The sequence below is a fragment of the Centroberyx gerrardi genome, chromosome 3 (genome assembly GCF_048128805.1).
Source record: "Centroberyx gerrardi isolate f3 chromosome 3, fCenGer3.hap1.cur.20231027, whole genome shotgun sequence".
NCBI lineage: Eukaryota > Metazoa > Chordata > Actinopteri > Beryciformes > Berycidae > Centroberyx > Centroberyx gerrardi.
The window spans coordinates 10,137,441-10,161,824 of record NC_135999.1 but is presented as its reverse complement, the minus strand read 5'-3'; the positions used below and the strand labels follow the sequence as shown (position 1 = coordinate 10,161,824).

Below are 24,384 nucleotides of genomic sequence, written 5' to 3'. Positions count from 1 at the left end.
TCCAAGTGCAACAAAGCTGGAGCACTTGCTTTGTCATAAATAAGTTGCTTGAGAAATATTTGCTCCACGAACCTTACATATAACTTTTATAACCACAGAATCAACAATAATCAAAGTAAATGGCAATGAAAAAATACATGTCAATCATGTTAAGGCACAAGACACACATGATTACATTTCTTAGATAAAATAGAACATTTTTACTCTCCCAGTTCCTCTCCCAAAAGCCAAAATGTCCTCACAAGTCCTTTCCCCTAGAGAGAGAGAGAGAGAGGGAGAGAGAGAGAGAAAATGATCAATGTGACAGAGGGATATTATCATCAATAACAAGCTGTCCAAACCCCAAAATATTTTCATCTCACATTTCGGCTAAACATGTCAACTAAAATTACATCTTTTACAAGAATGTTGTGTAAAGTCCTTGTTTATCTTCCTAAAATCAAACCAATTGAGAAAAGGAATAAGCTTTTTTGTTCAACTTGGTTCCATTTGGTTTGTCTCCAATAGCAAGTGACAAAGCTAAGATCTGTACATATGTCTTAAAATTAAATTAAGAGGAAGTCTTCTGTTGAATGCGCAAATGGTATTTTTAGTGTGACTGCATTACACCCCATCTTAACGCAGTCATTTTATTTTTCTACAGTAGCACCAAGAAGCTGACAACCACGGTGGAGAGGTCTCAAACCACAGATGCCACGGAAGTGCCAGAAACGCAATATATAGCTCCAAAAATCCCCAAACTTTCAGACAAGGCCCTCACTGTACCTTCATGGTGATGTCTCCTCTCAGCTCACAGTGGAATGTGCTGAATGTGTCCAGAAGAGCTTTGGTGCAGCTGCTCACATGGATCTTTAGTGCTGAGAATCAAATAGGAAACTGTCATTACTGCTGTTGGAGACCTAACAACATGCAAACATACAACTACCTGCCTACATGTCTGCCTGCCTACATAACTATCTAACTACCTAAGGTTCTTACCTACCCAACTGCTTAGCTACTTAATTAGCTGCAATGCTAACTAAGTAGTTTCTAAAGTTGGCATTAAATACAGAGGAAACTGTCATCTGTCATTAAAGGATCAAGGCAAATTCCCATGTCTTTTGTTTATCCACTTATCTAATCAAATGTTGACAGGAAAGTGTATTGTGAATAAAAATATGATGGAGGCTGCATACGTGATCCATGCGACTCCATCCTTGATGCAGTGTTGACCGTATCCCCAAACAAACAGTAGCGGGGCATTTTCAGACCAACCACACCCGCTACGCAAGGTCCTGACAACAGCAGAATAACAAGCAGAGAATGACGCTTTGTTTACAGATAGCCATGATGATTTCCTTTTCTATCGTTAATGTTTCAAGTGTAGCGTTAGTATATTAGGTTTTTGTCGTTTTACATATCTGGAAGGCAGCGTATTTCGTTGATAGAAATAAATGAAGAGAAGCCTGCAAAGCTAGATGAGGCAGCCCACCAGGGTCGGTGCAACAGCTCTGGATCAGTTGATGTGTCAGCGGAGCTCAGTTATTGCCATTGCCGATTGGGCGGTCTATTTAAGCTGTCAAACTCACTTGCTCATGTGCATCAGAGCACATACTTGCTCATTCTCTCCTACTGTTCGCCCTGCTGCCACTGTTGCTGCTGCTTCTCTCACCCCATCACCACCTCAGCATCCAAGAGTTGGCTCTGTTTCGTTATGGTTCCCCACAGGGGGTTGATCTTAATTGATCAATTGAGAATGATTTAATCAATTGATCTCTCCCTGCTCTCACTTTTGGCTTGGCTTTAAATGATGCTGTGCAGGGAGTGATATGAAACAGAGCCTTGATGCAAAAATAAAATCTGTATTGTACATTTATTCTCAATATGTTCATATTCATTACATGAGTAATGAGACAAATCTGATTAATGCTTTTGGAGTTTATTTATTACCTGAATGTAAGCCAATGCGAACCTTGAGCTGCTGATGTGGCACATGTGGGCTCTGGTACTGCCTCAGACCCTCTAGTATTGCTAGAGACATTCGGGCAATCTCTTTAGCATGATCATCCCCATTTCTGATAGGTAAACCAGACACTACCATGTAGGCGTCTCCAATGGTCTCTACCTGGAAAACAAGGACAGAAATACATTCTAAACTTAGAAGTTGAGATCTTTTGTTCATTGTTCAGAATTGTCATTTTTTTTATGGAATGTATGGTAGAGCATTTCAGCAGAAAATTGTTAGTTTACCTTGTAAACATCATAGTTGTCAATGATATTGTCAAAATATGTATACAAGTCATTCAGTAGATTTACCACCTGAAGGAAAGAAACGTATTTTAACACAATTTGTTTTATATAAAACATTGGTACACATACAGATGCATATATGTACAAGTGCATAATGTATATTTATGGACTTGCATGCATGCATGCTCACAAGTATAAACAATTCTTATAAACTCCAACTGTTCTACCCCATATTTATTAATACTAATCCTTTTCTCTAGTTTCCCCTTTACCTTAACTTAACCTTTAAGCCTATCAAGCACCCTTATCAGGTCTTCCCTAGTATTTTACACTGAATATAACTGAATAATAATAACTGTTTGTCACCCAATATTACCATTAACACCCAAATGAGGCTTCAAGCCATTGCCTGCTGTGCTTCACAGCAGCTGCAGCCACAAAGACACATAGTAGCCTACGCTGATCCCATGTTGTCTGTTGACTTTCCCATACATTTGAAGGTTTTTGTTAATATAATTGTACAACATGGGGTCCCAGTAAATGGGACTAGTTCAACCTGTTTGAATGACTTGAGACTTTCTTTTTGTTCTATTTTATTATTTAGACCTTTTCATCTTTTTCACAGAAAGGTATTTGCCCTACAAGTCTGGAGTCAGCTGGTCACCTGCATAGGTGTGATTCTGGCCGACATGGCTGTGAATCCCTCTATGTCACTGAAATAGATGGTGACACAGTTGTAGGTTTCTGCCTGCACCGTCTTCCCAGCAATGAGCTGCGCAGCCACAGATCTAAAAATACAGGGAGAGCGTGAGCAAACAAACTCCCATATGGAAGAAGTGCAAGGAACAATCCTTAAATGTTTATAATAATATCATATATATAATAATAAGATCATTAGATGGAAAAGGAAAGAATAAGAGATAGAGGCCAAGGTTATGCTCTAGGCAGACAAAGACAGAAAAAGAGGCATGCAAGACAGATTTGAATAAATATATGATAAAGGAGCAAAGAAAGAAGTTTCACTCTCTTTCTTTGTGTGGCAAAGAAAGAGAGAGAGAGAGAGAAACAAGAGAGAGGATGATCCAGAGCCTCACACAGAAAAAAAAAAAAATCCATATTTATTTTTATCACCGTGGCAACATCTGGGTGAGTAGGCCCTCGGCACGCCTCTTCTCCTCCAGAAACTGGGCAGTGCGCTCGCTCACCACCTCCTCCAGGTTGGTGGCATACTGCTCCAGACGAGACAAAAGGTTGTCCAGAATGTTGTCGCTTCCACTAACAAACACAAACACACATGCAAGCATGAACACAAAAAAGCATTTATTTATCCAGAATGGTTTTGCTGTCTAATTGTTTAGTTTATAAATAAAACAAGAGGGCAAAGGTTGAATCAAAAGACAAAGACTGAAGAGTTTCACAAGGAGCAAAGAAAGAAGTTTCACTCTCTTTCTTTGTCCGGCAAAGAAAGAGAGAGAGAGAGAGAGAGAGAGAGAGAGAGAGAGAGAGAGAGAGAACAAGAGAGAGGATGATGACCTGATGTTTTATGATATATTTTATGAATATTCACTGTGACATGAAATCACTTCAAAATTAGGTGTCGGATTGTTTGAGTAGTATTTGTATACTTATATTTTGCTTTCTCTTCTTTCCATTCGATCTCACTTTCTCTATATCGCATCTCACTATCTCTCCCAACACACATTTCCCCCTCTCTCTCTTTCTCTCTCTCTCTCTCCCTCCCTTTCTTTCTACCCCCTCTCTCTCTCTCTTTCTTTAAAACTGTCATGTCTGTCCTTGCATGTTGCCCTATTAAGAGTTATCATTGCTAACTTGTATTAAGGAGCCTCCTCCTGTGTCTGTTGTACTTAATTACACACTCAATAGGACCACTCACAGCTCCTTTATTACAGGAAACATAATCACACTTCATAAGTTTGACAAGTGTAGCCAAGGACTGGGGCACTTTAACAGTTTTGAACCTTATTTCAGCGTGGTAGCTTTGGTAAAAAAAAAAGAAATAACCAAAAAAGAAGGAACATACAGTGTGTTCTTGCTCTTATCCAGATTAGAGAACAGTTCTGTGTTTTTCCATCAAAAGGCAAACTCAGGTCAAATTCAGGTCAAAGTCAGTCAATTAAGTCAAGAGTGAGACATTTTTCCTCTTTATCTGTGACAAACGTTTTCACAGTGTACATCTTGTGAGACTTGTTTCTAAAAAATCATATCTGCTCTTTACTGAACTGTATCCAATTAATAAAAGGAGATAAAAGTTAAATTATTATGAAAATGTAACTCTAACTATGAAACTGCACGCGTGTGCTGTAAACTCCCACAATCCTCTTCTTATATACAGAAAGAACCACTGTATTTATCATCGCCATGAAAGCACTGTGGGACTGTACAGAATCTGCACTTGTAAAGTCCAGAATTTCTCCAGGAGTTAATGTACTGGAATGTTTCTTTATTGAGCCTGGCAAGAGAGATTTGTGAAACAGACCCAAAAATGTTCAACAGGGAATAAAACTTTATAAGGTGTGATTCCTAGTTCCGTACCCAGTGGGGCAGAGCCTCTTGACGGCGAGGCGGAGGGAGGAGAAGTCGGGTCTGTCAGCGGGCCGCTCGCTCCAGCAAGAAGTCATTAGATTCTCCACGCTCTCTGGACACTGGCTCCTGTCTGTGTGGGGCCGCAGAGGACTGCAGCCACCTGCCTTCACCCGCTCCACTATCTCTGTGGAAGGTGGGGGAAGGGATAAAAGAAACAGGAGGACAGGGAAATGCTGTAAATACTGTGGAGTATGTGCATGTGGAAGCATTTGTTTGTGAGTGTGCATGTGTGCACATATAGCTGTGTAAGAAAGGAAGTGGGTGAGAAAGAGAGAGACAGAGAAACTAGAGAAGACACACAAATACACGCACATGCATATATGCACACTACTGCCGCCGCCCTGCATGACACTTCACATATTCCCATCATTGCACACAAACACACATCAACAATGCCACAAGGGAGCAAACAAAAAGACACACACACACACAAATATCAGGCCCACCTTGTGCCGTGAGCTTGCAGTTGGGGATATAGAAGGGGCCACAGCGGTAGACCACTTCTTGAACAATGATACCAAAGCTGTAAACGTCACCTCTTTGGGTGCCAGAAGGAGGCATGTTGCCCCTCAACAGCTCTGGGGCCCGCCACAGCAAGGCTGGGGAGAGACGCAGCAACAAGGGAGACGGGAGAGAATACACAGCAAGTTCTTTGTTTAAACAGAGGCAACAGACTCGTTTTCTTAGTCTCTAATACACTAACATGGTGATAATGATGGAGAGTCGACTCCAAAAGAGTCGATTCTCAATTCCATCATGTCAATTCTGAGAATTCTAATTCGATTCTACTAATAAACGGAATTGGAGTCGACTCCAGCTGCAATCTCAACTCCAAACTTCTCCAAACAAATTTGTAATTAATTCATTCAGATTTAGGCCTATCCTTACTAATCTGTGTTCGATTGCCTTGGTCTGATCCATTTCACAACAAGTGTGGAGGGGGGAAGGAGAAATTCGAAGCTCATTGGTTGAATTTTTTTTGTTGATTTTCATTTGGAATCAGAATCAATTTAGAATCGATTCCATCAATTCCATTACAAGGAGTCGGAGTCAGACTGGAATCGTCCATCCCTACATGCTGATGTTCTGTATTACACCAACACTGTGAACTGGGGTATGATAGTTATTGAGTATGTAGAGATAAGCAAACACTGCCGATCAATGATAATTCTCTTAGCTTTACTTTTTGCCCTCTATCCTTCTCACCCTCTTCTATTCTCCTCTGCTCATCTTCCTAGTTTATTTCTCTACCTCCATCCATCCCTGTCCCTGTCTACTCACTGGTCCATTGCTCTGAGGAAGGGTCCAAGCTCTCCAGGCTGGGTGGTGTTTGTCTGAGGTGGCTCAGACCATAGTCAGTCACCTTCAGCACAAAACGACTGTCCACCACACAATTTGAGGAGGAAAGGTGACCGTGAGAATGCAGAGGACTTCGGTGCAGATAGTCCATTCCCTACGGATGAACACACACACACACACCAGACAGATGGGGTCAAGGACCATCAATGTTCGTATCAAACAATTATTGACAAGGGTCCTGGTTCTGATCGATGCTCAGTGGTGTAGAAATGTAATTACATCGGAAAAACATCCAATCTTGTGATATGCAATGTCTCAAAGGTGATATAAACGTGATATACAATGCCAAGGCTGTAGTCCTGTATTTTTTATTGAGGTAAGACATGAGTATAATTTGGAAACATGAAAGTGCATGAAAAATGGGAAAAACATTCATACCTTTACAATGTCCAGCATCAGGGAATATTTGAAGCTCCAGTCAAGTTTGATGGAGCTATTCTTTAAAATGTCCTGGAGTCAGAGAAGCGGGTAGTAAAAGGTGAGGTCATGTACAGTTAACATGCACCTTGGGAAGTTCAGGGGTATAGTTCTCTCTCTTTCTCTCTCTCTCTGAATGTGCTATACACTATGTGTGACCGGACTGTGTATGTGTGTATGTATGACAGAAATAACCATCATTAGAGAACCAGTACCTGGAACCAGTACCAAAATTTTACATAAACTTACAAAGTAGACATATGTAGCGCAGGTGTCATTGGCGTAATGTCTCTCATTTAGGAGAGACATTTAGCATTGTCTTAGTGTGTAAAGGATGCCTGAACTACACTTAGGCTACACTAGATTTATTTTGTATGCATTCATGCATTTACACATTAGAGGATGTTGCCACATTGATAGTTATCTCCTTAGTAACGTCTGCATATCTGCACGTGTAACCTACCTAAACACTGACAGTCAAGTGCTATAACAAAATAAAAAAATACAAATAAATAAAATACATATTTCAAGTTTAAGCATAATGCATCCTGATCCACTGGTCCTGACCAAAAGAAAAAAACAGACTGTGATGCACAACTGCACTAAGGTGTATGTATGATAACATAATAAACTTGTGCAATTATATACATGTATGCATTGTATATTCATTTGTGATCAGCACTGATGTTTCCATCAATTTTGTTGCTGTTCTCTAGGTCTAGGTCTTATCGCTTGCTGGTTTTACAACATCCTCGACTTGGCTGCCATCAGTGCACAAATTTGATTCAAACAACAGCTTCACAAAACAGTGTGCAGGGGAGACTTCATCATGGTCCTTGCATGTGAGCTGCATGAAGGCTAAAACGGGAGCAGCAGAAGCCAAAGCATGGCTCATTCCCCGCCACCATCGCTCCAGGGAGGTAAACAAAGACAGGTGGCCAAGTGTTCAAGGAACGAGGCACAGGAGACTGTCTTGTATAAAGCAGTTCGTATGTGTGCGCAAAACAGTGTGTGGTGAGAGTGGGTCGGGTGAGTAAGAGGAGAGGAGACGTACATAAAAAACACATTCCAAGAAGGATTTAGTGGACCGAGCTTGTTGTAGATATATTTTTTAACATTTAGCTAATCATAAACTTAAATGTTATTTCCTATTATTTCATTCTATGTAATACTGCAAGGAATAAGAGGAAATGAGAGGTGAGTGCATGCGTAACAGCGCACTCACTCAATCTGTCATGTTTTTATATACCCTATGTTTTGTTACTGTTTATCATTCACACAAAATACAGAGTGCACAAGTAGTCAGTCAGAAAACATCAGATCAGACTGACCATTCCTAATCCAAGCTACAAATTAGGCTACTTCCATTTACATATCCACATAAACAGTCTAGATTGAATCAGAACCATGGACAGCACACTGGCCTGGCAATAGCATATCATAAAATAAGCTTATTCAGTGACCAAACGTTTTCTGCTGTAATGAAGATTTGCGCTAATTAATGGTGTAAATATAGGTCTTTTCCACTCACTGTGCATATGGAGTAATTTCAAGGTTACTTTTTGCTCCTTTTGGAACTGAGTGACTGAGGCGGGGGTTGCATTTGGTTCCCTGCTTGCATGTTGTGTTTTGACCACTTTTGATATAACCTGTACAGCACAATGCTTTTTGACACGCCCCTCCTCCATCCCTCGAGTTGACAGCGCGCTCCTGTCCGCACAGAAGGCAGCACCGAGTGGGAGGAGGAGGTGGACACAGTTGATGGGGCGAATGGCACGAGCGCATGAAGGGAACTACTTTGAAACGAATCTTATAATAATAAATAAAACAGCACTATGGTGCCTCTAGCCAGCTGCCGCTCGAGCCGACTGCCTATATTGCCCGTGCCATTCCCCACCACTGCTCTCACCATCCTGGTCGTTCCTCAGCAGTCTTCAGTCTGCGGCTCCACGCTCTCTGGGCTGAGGAGAGACTGATGCAACTGATGTAGGGCAGAGTAGATCAGTCAGAGTAATGATGAGCAGGTGTGTCTTATTCCCAGGCGCGCAGCTGCTGTGAGTGATAGTCCTGGTTGCTGAATCTCATTTCAGGAGTGTGTAAACTTTAAGCCCTCACTCCACTCTGAGAGGCAGCCTCCGTGTGATGTATTATGTACGTCATGTGGAGGGACACTCGTACGGAGGAGAGGTGAACCGGTGTAAAAACGGGAATGGAACAGCATCATAACGGTGCCACTTTATCTTCTGTTGCCATGGAGAACACTGTTGTTCGTGTAGCGGCGTTGGTCTTGGAGATGACATGTACCCTGTTTTAAACATTTGGGATATTAACACTATAAAAGAATCTTTGCTATTCATCATCATCTGTCACCTGTTTGTGTATGTCAACAATTTGAATAAAATATACTTTAAAAGGGATTAAGATTAAAATCACTTACATGTATATATAGTTTTGTCTCCATCTATGTTCGCCATTAGTCAACAAAATATTCAACATTTTAGGCCATTTTATACTTAATTCGCAAAGAATTATGGGAAATCCAAATCAAGAAATTGGCTGGAGTCTGCACCTGAACAGAGGAGGAAACATTGATATGAAATGGGTCGGCACTCCAAAATGATGTGTTAACACATCTGGGTGTTGCAGGGGATTCCCACCGAGTGCAGAGTGAGGAGGGAATGTAAAACGTTCACTAATGAGATTCAGTCAATGACCTCACTTGGGGTGAATCCAAAAGCTTTTTCACTTTTCCTCCTTTCCTCCCCTCCCTCACTATCACTCCTCTCCTACCAGGAAGTAACTTGGAGGAAATGAGGGGAGGAACGGAGTGGAGGACGGGAGGGAGCGAGGGAACGTGGAGGCCATTTTACCTGCTACTCCATCATCAAAAATGGACGTCTGCTGTTGATGAAGTGGCCCTATCATTACTGATGTAGCCCAAGCCCACAATACAACTCATAGCCAAACACCGACTGTAACATCAACTGTAAGTTATGTAAACTGTTATACTCGCATTTATGAGCTGGTAATTCCCCTGCCAAGTTTTTTCAAGTTTTGTCAATGCTGTCATATTCTGGACAAGCAGAAAAACTTTCAGCTATCTAAAACATCAACCATAAACGTCAAGTTTTGGTGTCAGTCCCTCAGAATTAAAGAGCAAAGGCTTCTTTCTAGCCTCACCATTTGCACTAAGAACAATTTAAACCTTTCATTGCACTTGACATTAAACACGCTTGTTTACAAAGAGAATGGGATTTTTGTGAATAAATATGAATCCACTCATTTGTACTTAAAGCCGCAGTAGGTATGTTTGACGAAAAACAAGAAGATGAACGCACTTAGCCCCCTTCTCCCCTCCCTCCCCTTCCCACCCAGCGGCAATCAGCACACAGCTGATTGACAATTTGGAACGAAGCTCTCCTGCCAAAGTTGACCTCAATTGGTCAGATGCCCGAACCACAACATTTACTTTGAAAGCAACAAGCAGAGCAATGTCACTATCAATATTGCCAAGAATCTGACATATAATCTTACTAATGTATGTTCACCCAACAAGTGCATTACTTTTCTGAAAACAAACAAAACAAAACAAAATGTCAACTTATAAAACCTATGTGGCTTTAAATATGTTTAGATGTTTTTGCTGTGTTTTACTGGAAAATGTTGACCCGCTCACTTAAACTTAGGCTGGTCAAATTGTAGTTTCTGCCTTCACCATTGATGGGTTTAATTATTTTTTCAGGCAGGCGGTTACATGTGCAGACATTACAAAGGAGATTATCAATGTAGCGACATCCTTTGATAGGTAAAAAGCATGAACGTGTGTGTAGCATAGATGCTCCAGGTAGGCGAGTGAGAGAGAGTGAGAGAGAGAGAGAGAGAGAGAGAGAGAGAGATAGAGGGGTTACCTGCAGGCTCCCTTTAGGGCAATACTCGATAATAAGAAAGAGCTGTGGGGTCTCCAGGCAAGCACCAATGAAGCTGCAGATGTTTGGATGGCTCAAGTCTCTGCACTAAAACAAACAGTGATGTAGTGGTAAATAAAGAGGTTAGTAAACCCTGATAATAATAATAAACTAAATGTATATGGCACTTAACAAAACATCGTTACAAAGTGCTTCACATAAAATAAGTCAACAAAGTTAAAAATACAAACATTAAAACAGAAATGAAAAAGTCATATAATAATAATAAATACAGACAGTGCATTTTAAAAGTGATTTTGTGTTGGAGTTGGTGATAATACGGCAAACAACCACAAATAAAACCCCCCAAAAAATAAAAATAAAAATAAAAAAATAATTCATGCTTTTTCCCTTCTCCCTTTATATAGCTCATTTTGATACTTTTCTACTTTTCTTTTGATACTTAAAAGCTGGTTGAACAGAGTTTAGGTTGGTTTACCGTCCACTACATCCCTGAAAACCAAAGCATGCATGTATACACAAGTGTGTGCAAGCAAACACACAAATACACTTAGGCACATGCATTCACACAAACATGCGCACACAGTAAAGCAACGCTTGTGAGAGAACAGTTACTTGTAAAAGTACACATCGCATACTCAGAGGTACTTTTTCAAGCTTTGCCTTGTCTTTTGATAATTCCCTCTCACCTGTTTCAGCTCACACAACAGCTCTCCATTCAGACACACACTCTTCACGGTTAGGAAACGCACCCAGCGGATGCTCTCCTGAAATAAATAATCAAGCACTTTGATTCACAACGATTAAAAGGCACAAGCTGGCATGAATTGAGCATGATAATTCAAATAGGAATAGATAGTTGGAACACTGTTTTAACAAACACTGCATTGAAGATTTGAATATCAAAAGTACTGCAGTTCAGACGCTAAGGATTTTCTTGTCTTTCATGCTAATTAAAATATAACACTTAAAACAAATTTTGTTTTACTTGATAGATGCCTGTTCTGTGAGTTGGTTTGTCTGTCATGCTGGCGAGGATGTACTCCATCGAGTGTGTGTGAAAGGCCTTGGAGTTTGGATAGGACACCTGGAATGTAATGTTATGTTCATTGGTGAGGAAAGTAGTTAACGTTGGGCACTGAAATAGAAACGGGGATCAGCAAGACAAAATGCATGCATGCACACGCAATCCTCCTGACCTTGCCAGCAGGGGAGGAGGCCATTAGTGTGACCTGACTGGGGTCAACCTTCCACAGCTTCACCCTCTCATGGAGACTCACACGCAGAATGTACTTCCTGTAACACAAGAAGGGGATTGTCGCGTTAGACTTCCTCGCGTAAACAGCTTCAGATAAATACAGCATATGAAATCATGTATAGACTCCATAGACTGGTCTTAGGTTCAAATCTAAACATTGAGAAAGTTTACTAAAACAACCTCAGTTGAAGAATCCAGAACATTTTCATTCACTCATGTACACTACCACTCAGTTTGGACACACACATTTTTCTTCATTTTTACTATTTTTCACATTTTAGAATAATAGTAAAGACATCATAACTATGAAATAACACAAATGGAATTATGCAGTGACCAAAAAAGTTAAAGAAATCAAAACTATCTTATATTTTATATTTAAAGTAGCCATCCTTGCCTTGATGGAAAGGCAAAGGCTTTGGAAAGAAATTCATACACAGGCATTAACTTAACTTAACTTATCTATATTTGTCTAAGAAACAAATTTCAAGCATGTAAGCAAAAGCCTTTAGTTCAAACTGGCTTTAAGATAATGAAAAACATTGTACATTCAATCAGATGTGTCCAAACGTTTGACTGGTAGTGTAGATAACCTACGATTTTATAGAACTGAATTATCAGAAAAGATAGCTAGCCAACTTCATTAACCTGCCTTACTGACACAGAATCATAAGCTTCCAGCACACATAATGAACACAGTGCATACTGTGTACTAATTACCCAGCTAGAACAGAACCTTCCCATAACATTACATAACATTCCCTACAAGTTCTGACAATGTTACAGGAGAAACGTTTTGATTGCAATGTTCACAGAACGTTTTGAGAGTGTTTATTATATCAAGAACGTTCCTGCAATGTTACATGGTAACAAAGCTGGAACGTTCTGACTGCAACATTCTGAGAATGCTTTGAGAATGTTGTCTAGGGCACAGGTTACAGAATGTTTTTTACAGACCGTTTCTGCAACGTTACATGTTAACAAAGGTGGAACATTCAGGCATCCAGCTAAGAGAAGCCTTGATTGTCAATATATTGGATGTGTACTAGATCACTTTGAGAAACTTGCCGTAAGTTGAACTTGCTCATCTACTCATTCAAATCAATATTGTTGTATTGTATTGTATTGATTGTGGCCCCAACTCTCTGCCACATTTTGCCTCTCTCTGCCTCATCTGTTTTTCTCGTGTTATTTTACGTGTTATTGTCACGGCTTGTCCTGGCACCTATTGCACACTCAGCTGTGAAAAACTAATGGACTACTACAGAAAAAAGGACAAAAGCCTTGCTTGACTCATAAGCATATACGTATACACCTGGCCATTTTTCAAAGAGATATACTACCACCACACACACATACATTCTGGCACACAGACACATCCCACCCCACCTCTACACAAAAACACACACCCGCATGCACTCGCTCACACATCCCACCCCACTCCCATTGAAAAAATCTTAATAAAATAAATTATTTTTTGAAATGATTTGTTTTGTTGAATGAATTTATTGAGACAAAATAACTTTTTATTTAGTTGGAGTTTAGCATAGGTCTGATTAATATAAGAGATACAAAAAGATTACTATTTTAAGTTATTGACATTTTATATACATATTCTGTATTCAAACAAATGCTCTAAGAACCTTTAGGGAATGTTAGATAAGGTTAAGTACAACATTAAAGAAACGCTATTGAAACCAAGTACAAAGAAGAAAAATAATGTCATAACTAGGGAAAGAATATTCTGGGAACATTTAAAAACATTTTAATTATGTGTCAGAACGTTATAGGAATGTTGTGTCACTTTGTTTTAAGAACCTTTTCAATAACGTGGCCATAACTAGGGAAAGAACATTCTGGGAACATTAAAAAAAAAAAGTAAAGTTTTAAGAATGTTGTGTCAGAATGTTATAGGAATGTTGTGTCAGAATGTTATAGGAATGTTGTGTCAGAATGTTATAGGAATGTTGTGTCAGAATGTTATAGGAATGTTGTGTCAGAACATTATAGGAATGTTGTTACGTTACATTTTTAGAACATGTTCAAATAATGTTCTCCTAACTCTGGAAAGAACATTATGTTTTTAGAACATGTTCAAATAACGTTCTAACTCGGGAAAGAACATTCTGGGAACACTTAAAAAACTTTCCGCTAAAAACGTCAAAAGTAACGTTTTCATAACCTAATGGGAATGTTAGGGGTACGTTTTTGGAACCTAAAATTGCTAGCTGGGTAGCTGTATTCTCCATATATTAAATTTCAAATTCAGATTCAAATGGACACTAGCTCTAACTGCTTCAGGGAGCTTCTCTTTCAGCTATGTGAAATAAGTTCACCACCTTATTAACACTTCATTTGGAAATGACGTGCCATGGTGCTGTGGTGATACATCATATACCAGCATTAAAGTTTTCACTTCAAAGAGTAAAGTAAAGCAATTCTTTGGGAAAAGGAAAGTCAGTTTCTCTCATGAAAGGGCGATGTAAGCTGGAAAGCACCTTAGGACCCCTGTCCTGCTCAATGTCAATATACAGTATAGCTCTAAAACATATAATGAATTCTCGAGTATTCAGATTTTATTGAGAGTGAGAGTAGTGCTAGAGGTAAGAGATTTGTCTAGGGTATAGAATGATAGAGGAATTATTCAATAAATTAATGAATGAGGTTAAAAAATGTCTAAATACTGTACCGAATGAGTGTGCAAGCACATGTATGCATGTGTGTGAGTGAGTTTGTGTGTTTGTGTGTGTGAGTGTGTGTGTGTGTGTGTGTGTGTGTGTGTGTGTGTGTGTGTGTGGAGTACCTGTAGAGCAAACAAACAACAACTGTCACTGCGGATAAAACACCAGCAATCATTCCCATGACGATCAGAAGCCTTCGTTCTGAAACAGGAACATACACCACATGACTTTATAACACACTTTATCATTAACATCATTAATAAATGGTAGATAATTATTACCCTAACCCTACATTTTATTAATAGTAATTGATATAGTGTAAATTATTCAAAAATAATTTGTATGCATGTTTGTATGTTGTATCATAACTGTTAAAAAGGAGTGAGGGGCTGTGTGCAAAATATTCTGTATTCCTCTGTTCAATCTATTCAAACAATAGACTTGATGTTGTGTTTTTAGTTGTGTGTGCTACATCCCAGTGGAGCTGAGGCAAATCTCAGGCTGCAGAAGGAAACGGGGAAAGCTGGGAGGAATTAGGAGACGACTGAGGTAACGAGGGACTCGACCAGCCTTGCCCTCAATTATTCTCTCCAACTCGCGCTCCATCGCTAACAAAGCGGGTGAGGAGTGGAGTGTATTCAAGGTATTCTTATGAGTTTAGGGAAGCGTTCCTCTTGTGGTTTACAGAAACTTGGGCTGCATTCATCAGTACCAGACTCATTGTGTGATATTGATGGCTTCTCTCTTGTGTGGGCGGACAGGAATGGGAACTCGGAAAGAACAGGGGGAGGCGGCATTTGTGTCTGCATTAAAGATTAGTGGTGGTGCCACTGATACACCATTAAGGACACCACATGCAACAAAGAGGTTGAAATCCTGTGTTTGGGGTTAAGAGCTTTTACTTCCCCAGGGAATCTGGCTGCATCATTTTGTTGTGTACTTTCCACCAAGTGGTAGGGCCTCTAGGGCCACAGCAACAATTGCAGAGTGCGTGTACAAACTCCAGCAACAATTTCCTGATGCCCTAGCTATCGTGCAAGGTGATTTAAACCGGTGCTGGAACGTACAATGCCCACTTTTCAGCAATACATGAACTGTCAAACATGAAGGGGGAATATATTGGACAAATGTTACATGAATTTGAAAGACGTCTGTACATCCAGGTGTAAACAACCCATATCAAACTCAGACCGCTATGTAGTGCATCTTGTTCATACATATAGAACTAAGCTTAAAATCAGGAAACCTGGCCTAAAAGTGGTCAGGCTGTGGACTAAGGACAGTAAAGAGGTGCTGAAGGCATCTCTTGAATGTACAGTGTGGGAGGTGTTTAAAGGAGACACCCTATACATGATGACCACAGATCATATTAATTCCTGTGTGCAATCACTAATACCCACAAAAACAATGAGGCTATATCCAAACAACAAGTCCTACATAACTAAGGATGTCAAGGAAACTATGCGCTTGAGGAAATTAGCTAGGTTGTCTTTTCATGAATCTGTAATTGTTTTTGGTCAATGAATGTAAGACAAATTTTCATGCAAACAGCCAATAAAGTCGGCTATAATCTAATCTAATCTAATTTAATTGTAGTTGCATTTTATTGACATTTTGCTTAGGGAGCTAAGAGACGTAGCAACTTTCCTGGTTGCTACGCCAACAAGAGATGGTTACATTTTATGAATGTTTCATTCAGGGAAAAGAGCCTCCTTTGCTTTTATGCATTTTCCTCCATCCCCCATTAACTTTAATTAAAAATCCAAACAACTGTGAATTCCTGTCATTTTTCCAGGCCCATCAGTATGGAGTCATGACTGCCAAGGGAAGCTGGACACAGCAGCAAGGATAGCATTCATTATGTGTGTGAACTAAATCCACTGAAAAGCCCAGAAATATAACAGAAGAAACAGGAATAAAACTCTGCTTCACAATAATTTCCAATCTATCATCTATCTGTAAGCTGTGGGGGACTGCAATAAAACTGTATTAAAGAAACCCAGAATTGGTTCCTCTTGGCCAAGATACAGATTAATAATTTAAAGTATGCTCTCCTGGGTAGTCCCCTCTCTCACTTGTCCATCTCTACTTTCTCTCTATTGTTCCCGTTCTTCTCATTCCCGTTCTGTCCCTGTTTCTCTTCCAGTTTCCATCTAAAATTGCACTCTCTGGCTATTCTTTTTTTAATCAAAGCGAAGTCAGGTCCATGGCCAGGGGTGATGGGCTGTGTGACCTTGACTAAGAGCAGAGCACACACAGTCCGCAAATATAGCTTTTCAGGGCTGGAAGCAGAACACACACACAGTTTTGGATGATGCATGGGGTAATGCAGCCCCCTTCTGGTGTTTCATTCCCATTGCATGTACACTGTGACGAACATGGCATGCAAGTGAGTACAAATACTGTAAATTGTAAATACTGGATTTATTCATTCTGTACCAACTAAGGCACACCATTCTGTCTGGGTATGGATAGAGAGGTGTGGGGAAAAAGGGGCCAGATGTATAAAACTGTGTGTAGATTCAAGACTAAAGATCTGTGTATGCACTACATTGGAAACATACATGCACAGTCTTTTTGTCAGATTTATACAACCCCGCTTACATGGTCGTCATGCATTGTTATGTTTTATAAATCTCAATCATTGTGAAACTGTGCACATGTGCTCAAGCTAATGCCCACTCCTACAATTAGCCATAAATGGATGTCGACACACTACTATTTCACCTGGTTTGCACATACTGTAAATGCCAGTCATGATTAAGCCCAGAAAATCAGCAGTCTTTAAAGACTAAAGCCTTAGTGTTGCACTGGCATGTGCTCTAATAGCACAAAAGCAGCCATTATATCATTACGCACAGCCATTATGCGCCACAAATTATTATGAGCCATGACAGCCTATTGATTGATGAGACATGTGTAGATCTAATTTATCATCCAATATGTGTGCTATTCCACAATACTGTATGTATGATTTGGTGACAATAGTAAACCTATTTACTCTCGCTGGAATAAAAATTAGGAAGGAAGAAAGGATGATAATCACACACATACATCTATAAATGTTATCATCATGAAACTCTATTAAGACCTAATAGACTTCTAGTTTAACATGGTGTACTGAAAAGATCTCCAAATGAAACGTCGTCAAAAATTCTCTCTTTGACGTTATCCTCCTCTTTACCACATTATCACACTCAGATCAGATGACTCATGAAAGTCTAAGGTACACATGTTGTAAAAAAGTTTGTGGAGGTATGCACATTCTTCACATACTTTTTTTTATAAATTCAGATTTTTGTGTGTCAAGTGGTGTAGCCTATTCATACATTTTGTGTGTTTGCATTGTTTATACAACTGGCCCCAGAATTTATTCATGACACTGTCATTACTGTAGGAACTCTGGCTACTCTAGGAACGCCCACAATAACAATTTAAAAAGGCTCCTAAGCTATTTGCTGGTTTACAACTCTGATCATACCACAGCTAAGACAAATAGCCTATTCACGTCTGAGAAAAGAATATATTACCAGTGCAGAACTCGCCGTTGTAGCCACATTCAGGTGTGTCCTTAGGTGGGCTCTTTCTCCCCCCCGGCCAGATGATTTGGATCCCCATTACTGCCTCATATTCCTTTTTGGTGCCAGAGTAGTTGGCTATAACCTGTTCAGGAGGGTTTTTTATGAGCATGGATGTTTACTTTACATGTTCAGAAAGAATACATTCATTATAAGAACAGTGGACACTAACACATTGAATTGACACATTGAATTAAAGACAAAAGATGCTAGCAAGGTTTAGAAATTAATGAAAACCTTTACACCCTAATAGGAAGTGAATGTGGTTTCAACGGTTCTGAAGAATTAAATATTAATGAGCATGCTTTTGAGAGCCACCCATGTATTCCACACATTACCAGAGTACTAGGACTCAAAATCTGGTCTGAATGAGGAATTAATAATAGAGGTTAATCTGTGGGTCTACTTCAACTTTGATGATTCCTTTGTTTTAAATAATGAAAAATAAGTACCTTTTTGTGTTACAACCTGCTCCACATGTGGGATTTACACTGGGATATTTTCTACTGATATAAAAATAAAATAGGCCAAAAACAACAACTAATTTGCATGGAGTTCACACACTTTTCCGTTATAAATAAAAAGCTATAAATTATAAAATATTGATAGGTTACTTTGAATTCTCCCTCCTCCCCTTGGATGTGTTTAATCATGTAGGCTGACTCTCGGTCTCCACTGACATCCATTGTTACTTCGCCCTGTATACCTGGTAACAGGTATAACAACGCATACAGACTGTCACCTTGCAATCTCGATATTTTTCATCATAGTTTGTTTTATGTATGTCATTTCGAGGTAAGGAGCAACATTTTTCACAATCATTGGTCCATTTTGCATGTGATTGAATGATATGGCTAACCTGTGATTGTCCTGTTCCACATTTTGCGGGTGATGGTGAAGCCGTCATAAGGGTCTCCATTCTCAGCTAAGGTTTCATTTAAGGCCTGTGCATACAGCCACACTGAATCATGGGCGATGGCTGCCAACACTGAAACCTGCCATAGAACAATTACAAAGGCTCACTCTTTTGTGTCCAAGATGCTATTTGGAACTTACTATGAGACAATAAGAAAGACCATTTTTTTCAAGCTCACCTTTTCGTTAGTAGCATATCTGTAACCAAAGTTGTCTCTGGAGCGACGAATGACCTCAGAGGAGAAATTCCAATACCTCTGATCATCAGGCTCGTACAGAGACAACAGGAACAAGGCCTGGTATGCTTTTTTAGCCACAGAGTCCTCCTCATCTCCTGCAAACACAGACCCACTCAGTTTAATCATCTCAAATGGGGGACGGGTGTGTAATGCATATAGAGCGGCTGCTCCATGAGAACAGTTTCAATAAAACAATTTCAGTTCTAACCCTTTTCTAAACATTACTGTTTGTTAAAACTTTGAGAAAACTGAACAAGGCTGAACAAATGCATCTAATTGAGATTGTTCCACTAAATAGAACCCATTATCTCAGAATGCTAACCTCTTTTCCAGTCAAATTTGCCAAATATCTCCGGTAGCTGATAAGGCTCAAAGCAGAAGAAGACATAGTCCCCCTTGATCAGCCCATTCCTGTGGGCCTGAATCATGAATTTCCGGACTGCCTCTCCTCGCACTGAGATGAATATGACTAGGAAAAGATGAGAAACATATCCTTATACAAGTGGGTACTTTGGGAAAATATAAATGTGCTCAGTAAAATCAACACAAAGTGATAATTTTTCGGAAATGAATTTATGATTAGCCATGTTACAGTCATACCGTGTTGGCTCATATCAGATAAGATTATTACTTACTGCGTGAGACCTTAGCTACTTCCATCAGTATATGGGAAATTTTATCTTGGCCAAAAGGAGTTTGGAACTCTACATATTTAGCCACCGTGATGTTATAAATCTGAGCTTGGTACCTATAAATAAAGCACAAATAGAAAATATTCACATAGCTGTAAATGAAGAGTTTCATTCCACTCTGAGATATCCACCATTTGAAAAACACTGATTTGTGAGAGCCACAAATAAAAGTGCTATTCTTGTTGAAAATAAATTATAAATTAAATGATCAGCACTGTCAGGTATTAAAGAAAACCAAAAAACCCCAAAAACAAACAACAAAGTCAGGAGACCACATGGTCAGCTATAACCATCAGGACGCCATCTCCATGTTTCACTTGTGTTTAATACATTAAGGTCATATGGGTTCTAATAGGTTTGCAAGTTTTGATTTAGACCTAATAAATTTATATTACTGCACAACCATGATATGTCAACACTATCAACACTGCCAGGTTTTCTGTTTGATGGCGGTGACAAAGCATCTTTTATGGTATTTATGACCACAGTAAATACTAATGTCTTGTCATGTTTCATTGTTGCATGTGTATTTAATGTAAAAATACTTTAAAAAACTATTTTTCCCCATATACATAACAGATACACCTGATGTTTCCTTATTACGAGATTTGATGTACACTTGTAAACACTAAAAACATATTAGCAAAATGTTATTTTATTGTAGGCTAGTAGCCTACATGGTGTTTACTTTATAAATGTGGACTGCCAGATATTATGTTTTAAATCAGACATAACCTTTATTACTATTAAATACTGCAATTAGATAGTAAATACTGTAATGACATGGATTTTATAAAAAAAATAAAAAAAGGTAAAATCAGGAGGTTGGACTGAAACACTGCTTGATAGCTGGGAACTTGTTCTGTAAACATATTGATTTCTTAACATGTAAAATTCTATTTTTTAAGACCTGGTTTGTCCCAGTTCTCAAGAATCAGTGATAAATTTTGCAAGCTTTGAATTAAAACTTACTATGAATAATTACTGCACTCATTATCTAAATTAATACCCTTTGCTACAAAATAAAACATTTAATAGGATATGATATTTTCTATGATCAACAGTATGTTCCTTTATTTTATGTTACCTGATTCCTTCGGCTGGGATTGTCCAGACTGGGCTGGGGTCATATATGATACCAATACGCTTCCAGTCAAACTTCTCACAGATCTTCACAAAGAACGATCCCATTTTGGTGAAGGGGCCAAAGACGCGAGTAAGAGTTTGATATCCCTGTTCTCACAGAAAAAAATAAATAACATGAAGATTAAACATGAAAGTATAATGGATATTCAATTGCACATGGCACTCCTATTGTTGGAAAATCTATTATTTCACCGTTTTATTGAGGAACTGCTGGTCTGCACATGTGGGACTGATGACAGGTATATTCCAGAAGACTGCAAGCTTCGCAGCAATGGCACATACCTAAGGTATATAAGAGGCTATCATTGGTAAATCAATCTATAAGACTTATGCATGTTAGAATGTTATTAATGTTGAATTCATGCCATTTTTGTAAGTCAAAAAACAGTTAAGGTCTCACATTGGAGCAACTGGGGCCAATGAAAGCACTGTATTTCTTTTTATATTGCATCTCCACTATCTTTCCTGGACCATTTACATCAGAGCATTCATCATCCACATACTCATACTCCAGGCTGTGACCTGAATGAAGACAAGTATGGCATTTAAAATTATAACTGGTCAATATGAGAGAGGAGATTGAAATCTCTATGTCTTATTAGCCTTTTGACAAAGCATATGTAGCTGCGCTCTACTAAGTAGAGTTGGACCCTTGCTGGTCAGTCTACACATTTAATATATACAGAAGAGGATTAGAGCCACATGTGAAACATGTATTTGAGTTCTGACTTTATTCTCAGAATTCTAACTTTAATCTCAGAATTCTGACTTCATTCTCAGAATTATGACTTTAAACTAAAATTTTAAAGAATTCTGAGATTAATCTCAGAAATTTAATATATTTTTCACGTGGCCCTAATCCTCTTCCGTAAATATAGCTACATGAGCCTCCTAGAAATAATTTGAATGGAGGTTCACTGTGAACTGGCACAGTGAATGGTTTAGCTTGGTATTGCATATAGCAATTACCTGTCAACAGGTCGGGGCTCTGGTTCACAGTATCCATGGCGATGAGAGCACCTGCCCCAATCCTGCCCACACTAAAGGGCACAGAGGTGTTAGGCAGAGACAGTAGGAGGGTGAACTTTGAACCTTCAACTTCACTCACCCAGGACAGGAGAAGTTGCAGCATGAGAACCTCATAGGGGAATGCCATTGGCTCTGGGAGACACAGGAATGGGGTTATAACTCACAATGAATATCCCATAAAGTAGTACAGTTCATGGAGTTAATGTTTAGACTGTCTATGCATTGGCTGAAATCATAACAATTTACATTCTTTATTGAATGTTACTATTACATGATCTATGTCAAGATAACAAAGGAAAATCAGAGACTATTGCATAATTTGCAACAGGAATAGCAATTGTAGCTTATTTATTCTGTCAGATAAAAGTAATTTACTTACCAGTCAGCCCATGAAATATTTAGTGTTGGATTATAACAAAGAAATCCATAGAAAGCAGGTAGAGAGAGCAGGTTGTTTGCTACCAATGCTGCAGTGAACTATAGCAGTGATGAGAAATTCCCTTCCCAAGCACCACAACAGCTGGCTTTGGCCGGACCAGCTCCGAGTCTTCTATCATAAATCGAGTGGTTTTCATTTTAATCAAGTTCACATTGGGGAGGCTCTGGGAAGACAAAACCACATGATGCTTGTTGAGCTTAACAGCTGCCTAAGTAAACAGTTGACATGGACATTAATGGGAACACTCTGGTGGGACTTGACAGTGAAAAATAATTATCACAGAGAAGATTGTTTATATCTGCGTGTAAACAATCCCCTACATTCTGCTATTTCACATGGAAAAATAAGGGAAAGTCATGATGTTTGTCTGTTTTTATCATTGTTAAGTGTTTGTCATCAATGTGCTAAGTGGCTCTTTGGTTTTGTATGAATCAAAGATTCCAAGGTCAATTTTATCTTAATGTTCCACATGGTGAGCAGACAGCATCACTTCTGTTCAACCTCTTAATGAGAATCCTTAATCTCAAAACTGGCTTTCTTATCTAGAATACAGTATAAATGACTGTGCAAGTCATCCTATGGGTGCTTAGACTGGGTCATGGGAAATGCTTTGAGGGTCTTGGTCACCAACCAGATGGTGTAACTAAAGGAGTTATATATAGACAATGCATAACTGTCTTCTATGAGTGAGACAAATGGCCTGCAAACAATTATGTTTGCTGGAAGAGGCAGTTATTGTTGTTTCCTTAAGATTCTGGATAAGCAGAGTTTCCTAGTTATAGTTTAGGAAGCCAATATTATGGAAAATAGATAATAGCTCTTTGCTTGTTTTCGGCACGTACGCCTAGTAGCATGAATAACTTAAAATTCTGAACTCATAATGCAGCACTGGATCATCTTGAGACACTTGAGTCACAAATGAGCCCGGATTTTCTAAAAAAAATCTGGTCACTGTTAATGCAATAAACACACTACAGAAATAGCTGCCTGTGCCATGATGCACTGCACCTACAACTCAAAATATTCTGCAGATCACAGCATAATTCTTTGGTGGCAGCAGGGCAAGAAGAGCAGTCCAGATGTCCTTTTCCCCAGCAGCCTCCTCCAGCTCCTCGGGGATCCCCAGGTGCTCCCAGGCCGCAGCTGGGAGATATAGTCCTTCCAGCGTGTAACTCACTTAAATTTCTTTATAAGTGAACACATCAGTAATTACTAGTACTAATTACTAGTGCAACAATCAAGTTATTTACCATTATATGTGTTTGCTTAGCTTTATTCATGGAACCTTACTGTGTCTATAATGTGAGGTGATACATTTCCAGTTAATGAGCATGCAGTTCCAGCATCTATTGGGCGGAAAGCAGTGAAACACTCCAGACAAGTCACCAATCCATCACAGGGATAACACAGACAGACAATCACACTAATACGTATGGGCAATTTAGAGTCTCCAATCAACCTGACCTGTATGTCTTTGTAATGTAGGAAACTGGAGCACCAGGAGAAGACCCACACAAACATGGGGGGAACATGCAAAGTCCGCACAGAAAGAGCCAGGGCCGGGAATTGAAGCTCAGTCCTTGCTGTGAGGTGACAGCACTAACCACTGAGACACTGTGCCGCCCTCATGGAAGAGGTCCACATTCATATTTTGCAACCGTATTTTACAGAGGGCAACCTTTTTTTTGTCGGGCCTATGGGACCGGCCTAGATGAGTGAAAGTAGCTAACTGACTGACCTACGCGTGAAGACCTACACAGTTATGGTGGTATACGTGATATCGCGTTGTTTGCACTGTTAGTGTTACAATAAAGTTGTATTTCACTACAATGCAGAGGGCAGTTCAGAACACGTATTATACTAGGGTGTGAA

At 39.4% G+C, this 24,384-nt stretch overlaps 1 protein-coding gene across 1 annotated transcript; it reads right to left on the bottom strand.

Moving 5' to 3' along the window:
• Nucleotides 1–200: 200 nt before the first annotated feature.
• On the bottom strand, nt 201–24,160 carry LOC139922502 (atrial natriuretic peptide receptor 1). The gene is made up of 28 exons (XM_078282728.1): nt 24,117–24,160; nt 23,943–24,001; nt 22,014–22,205; nt 21,445–21,566; nt 21,237–21,326; nt 20,986–21,131; nt 19,842–19,954; nt 19,529–19,675; nt 19,147–19,301; nt 18,912–19,047; nt 18,667–18,758; nt 18,005–18,137; nt 14,597–14,675; nt 11,735–11,831; nt 11,524–11,622; nt 11,225–11,302; nt 10,518–10,622; nt 6,571–6,642; nt 6,115–6,286; nt 5,280–5,432; nt 4,783–4,957; nt 3,361–3,504; nt 2,894–3,017; nt 2,230–2,298; nt 1,930–2,104; nt 1,176–1,274; nt 766–857; nt 201–254 (listed from the first exon to the last, which is right to left on the bottom strand). Exons 1-28 carry the CDS (start codon nt 24,158–24,160, stop codon nt 201–203), a joined length of 3,216 nt encoding a protein of 1,071 aa, XP_078138854.1.
• Nucleotides 24,161–24,384: the final 224 nt, after the last annotated feature.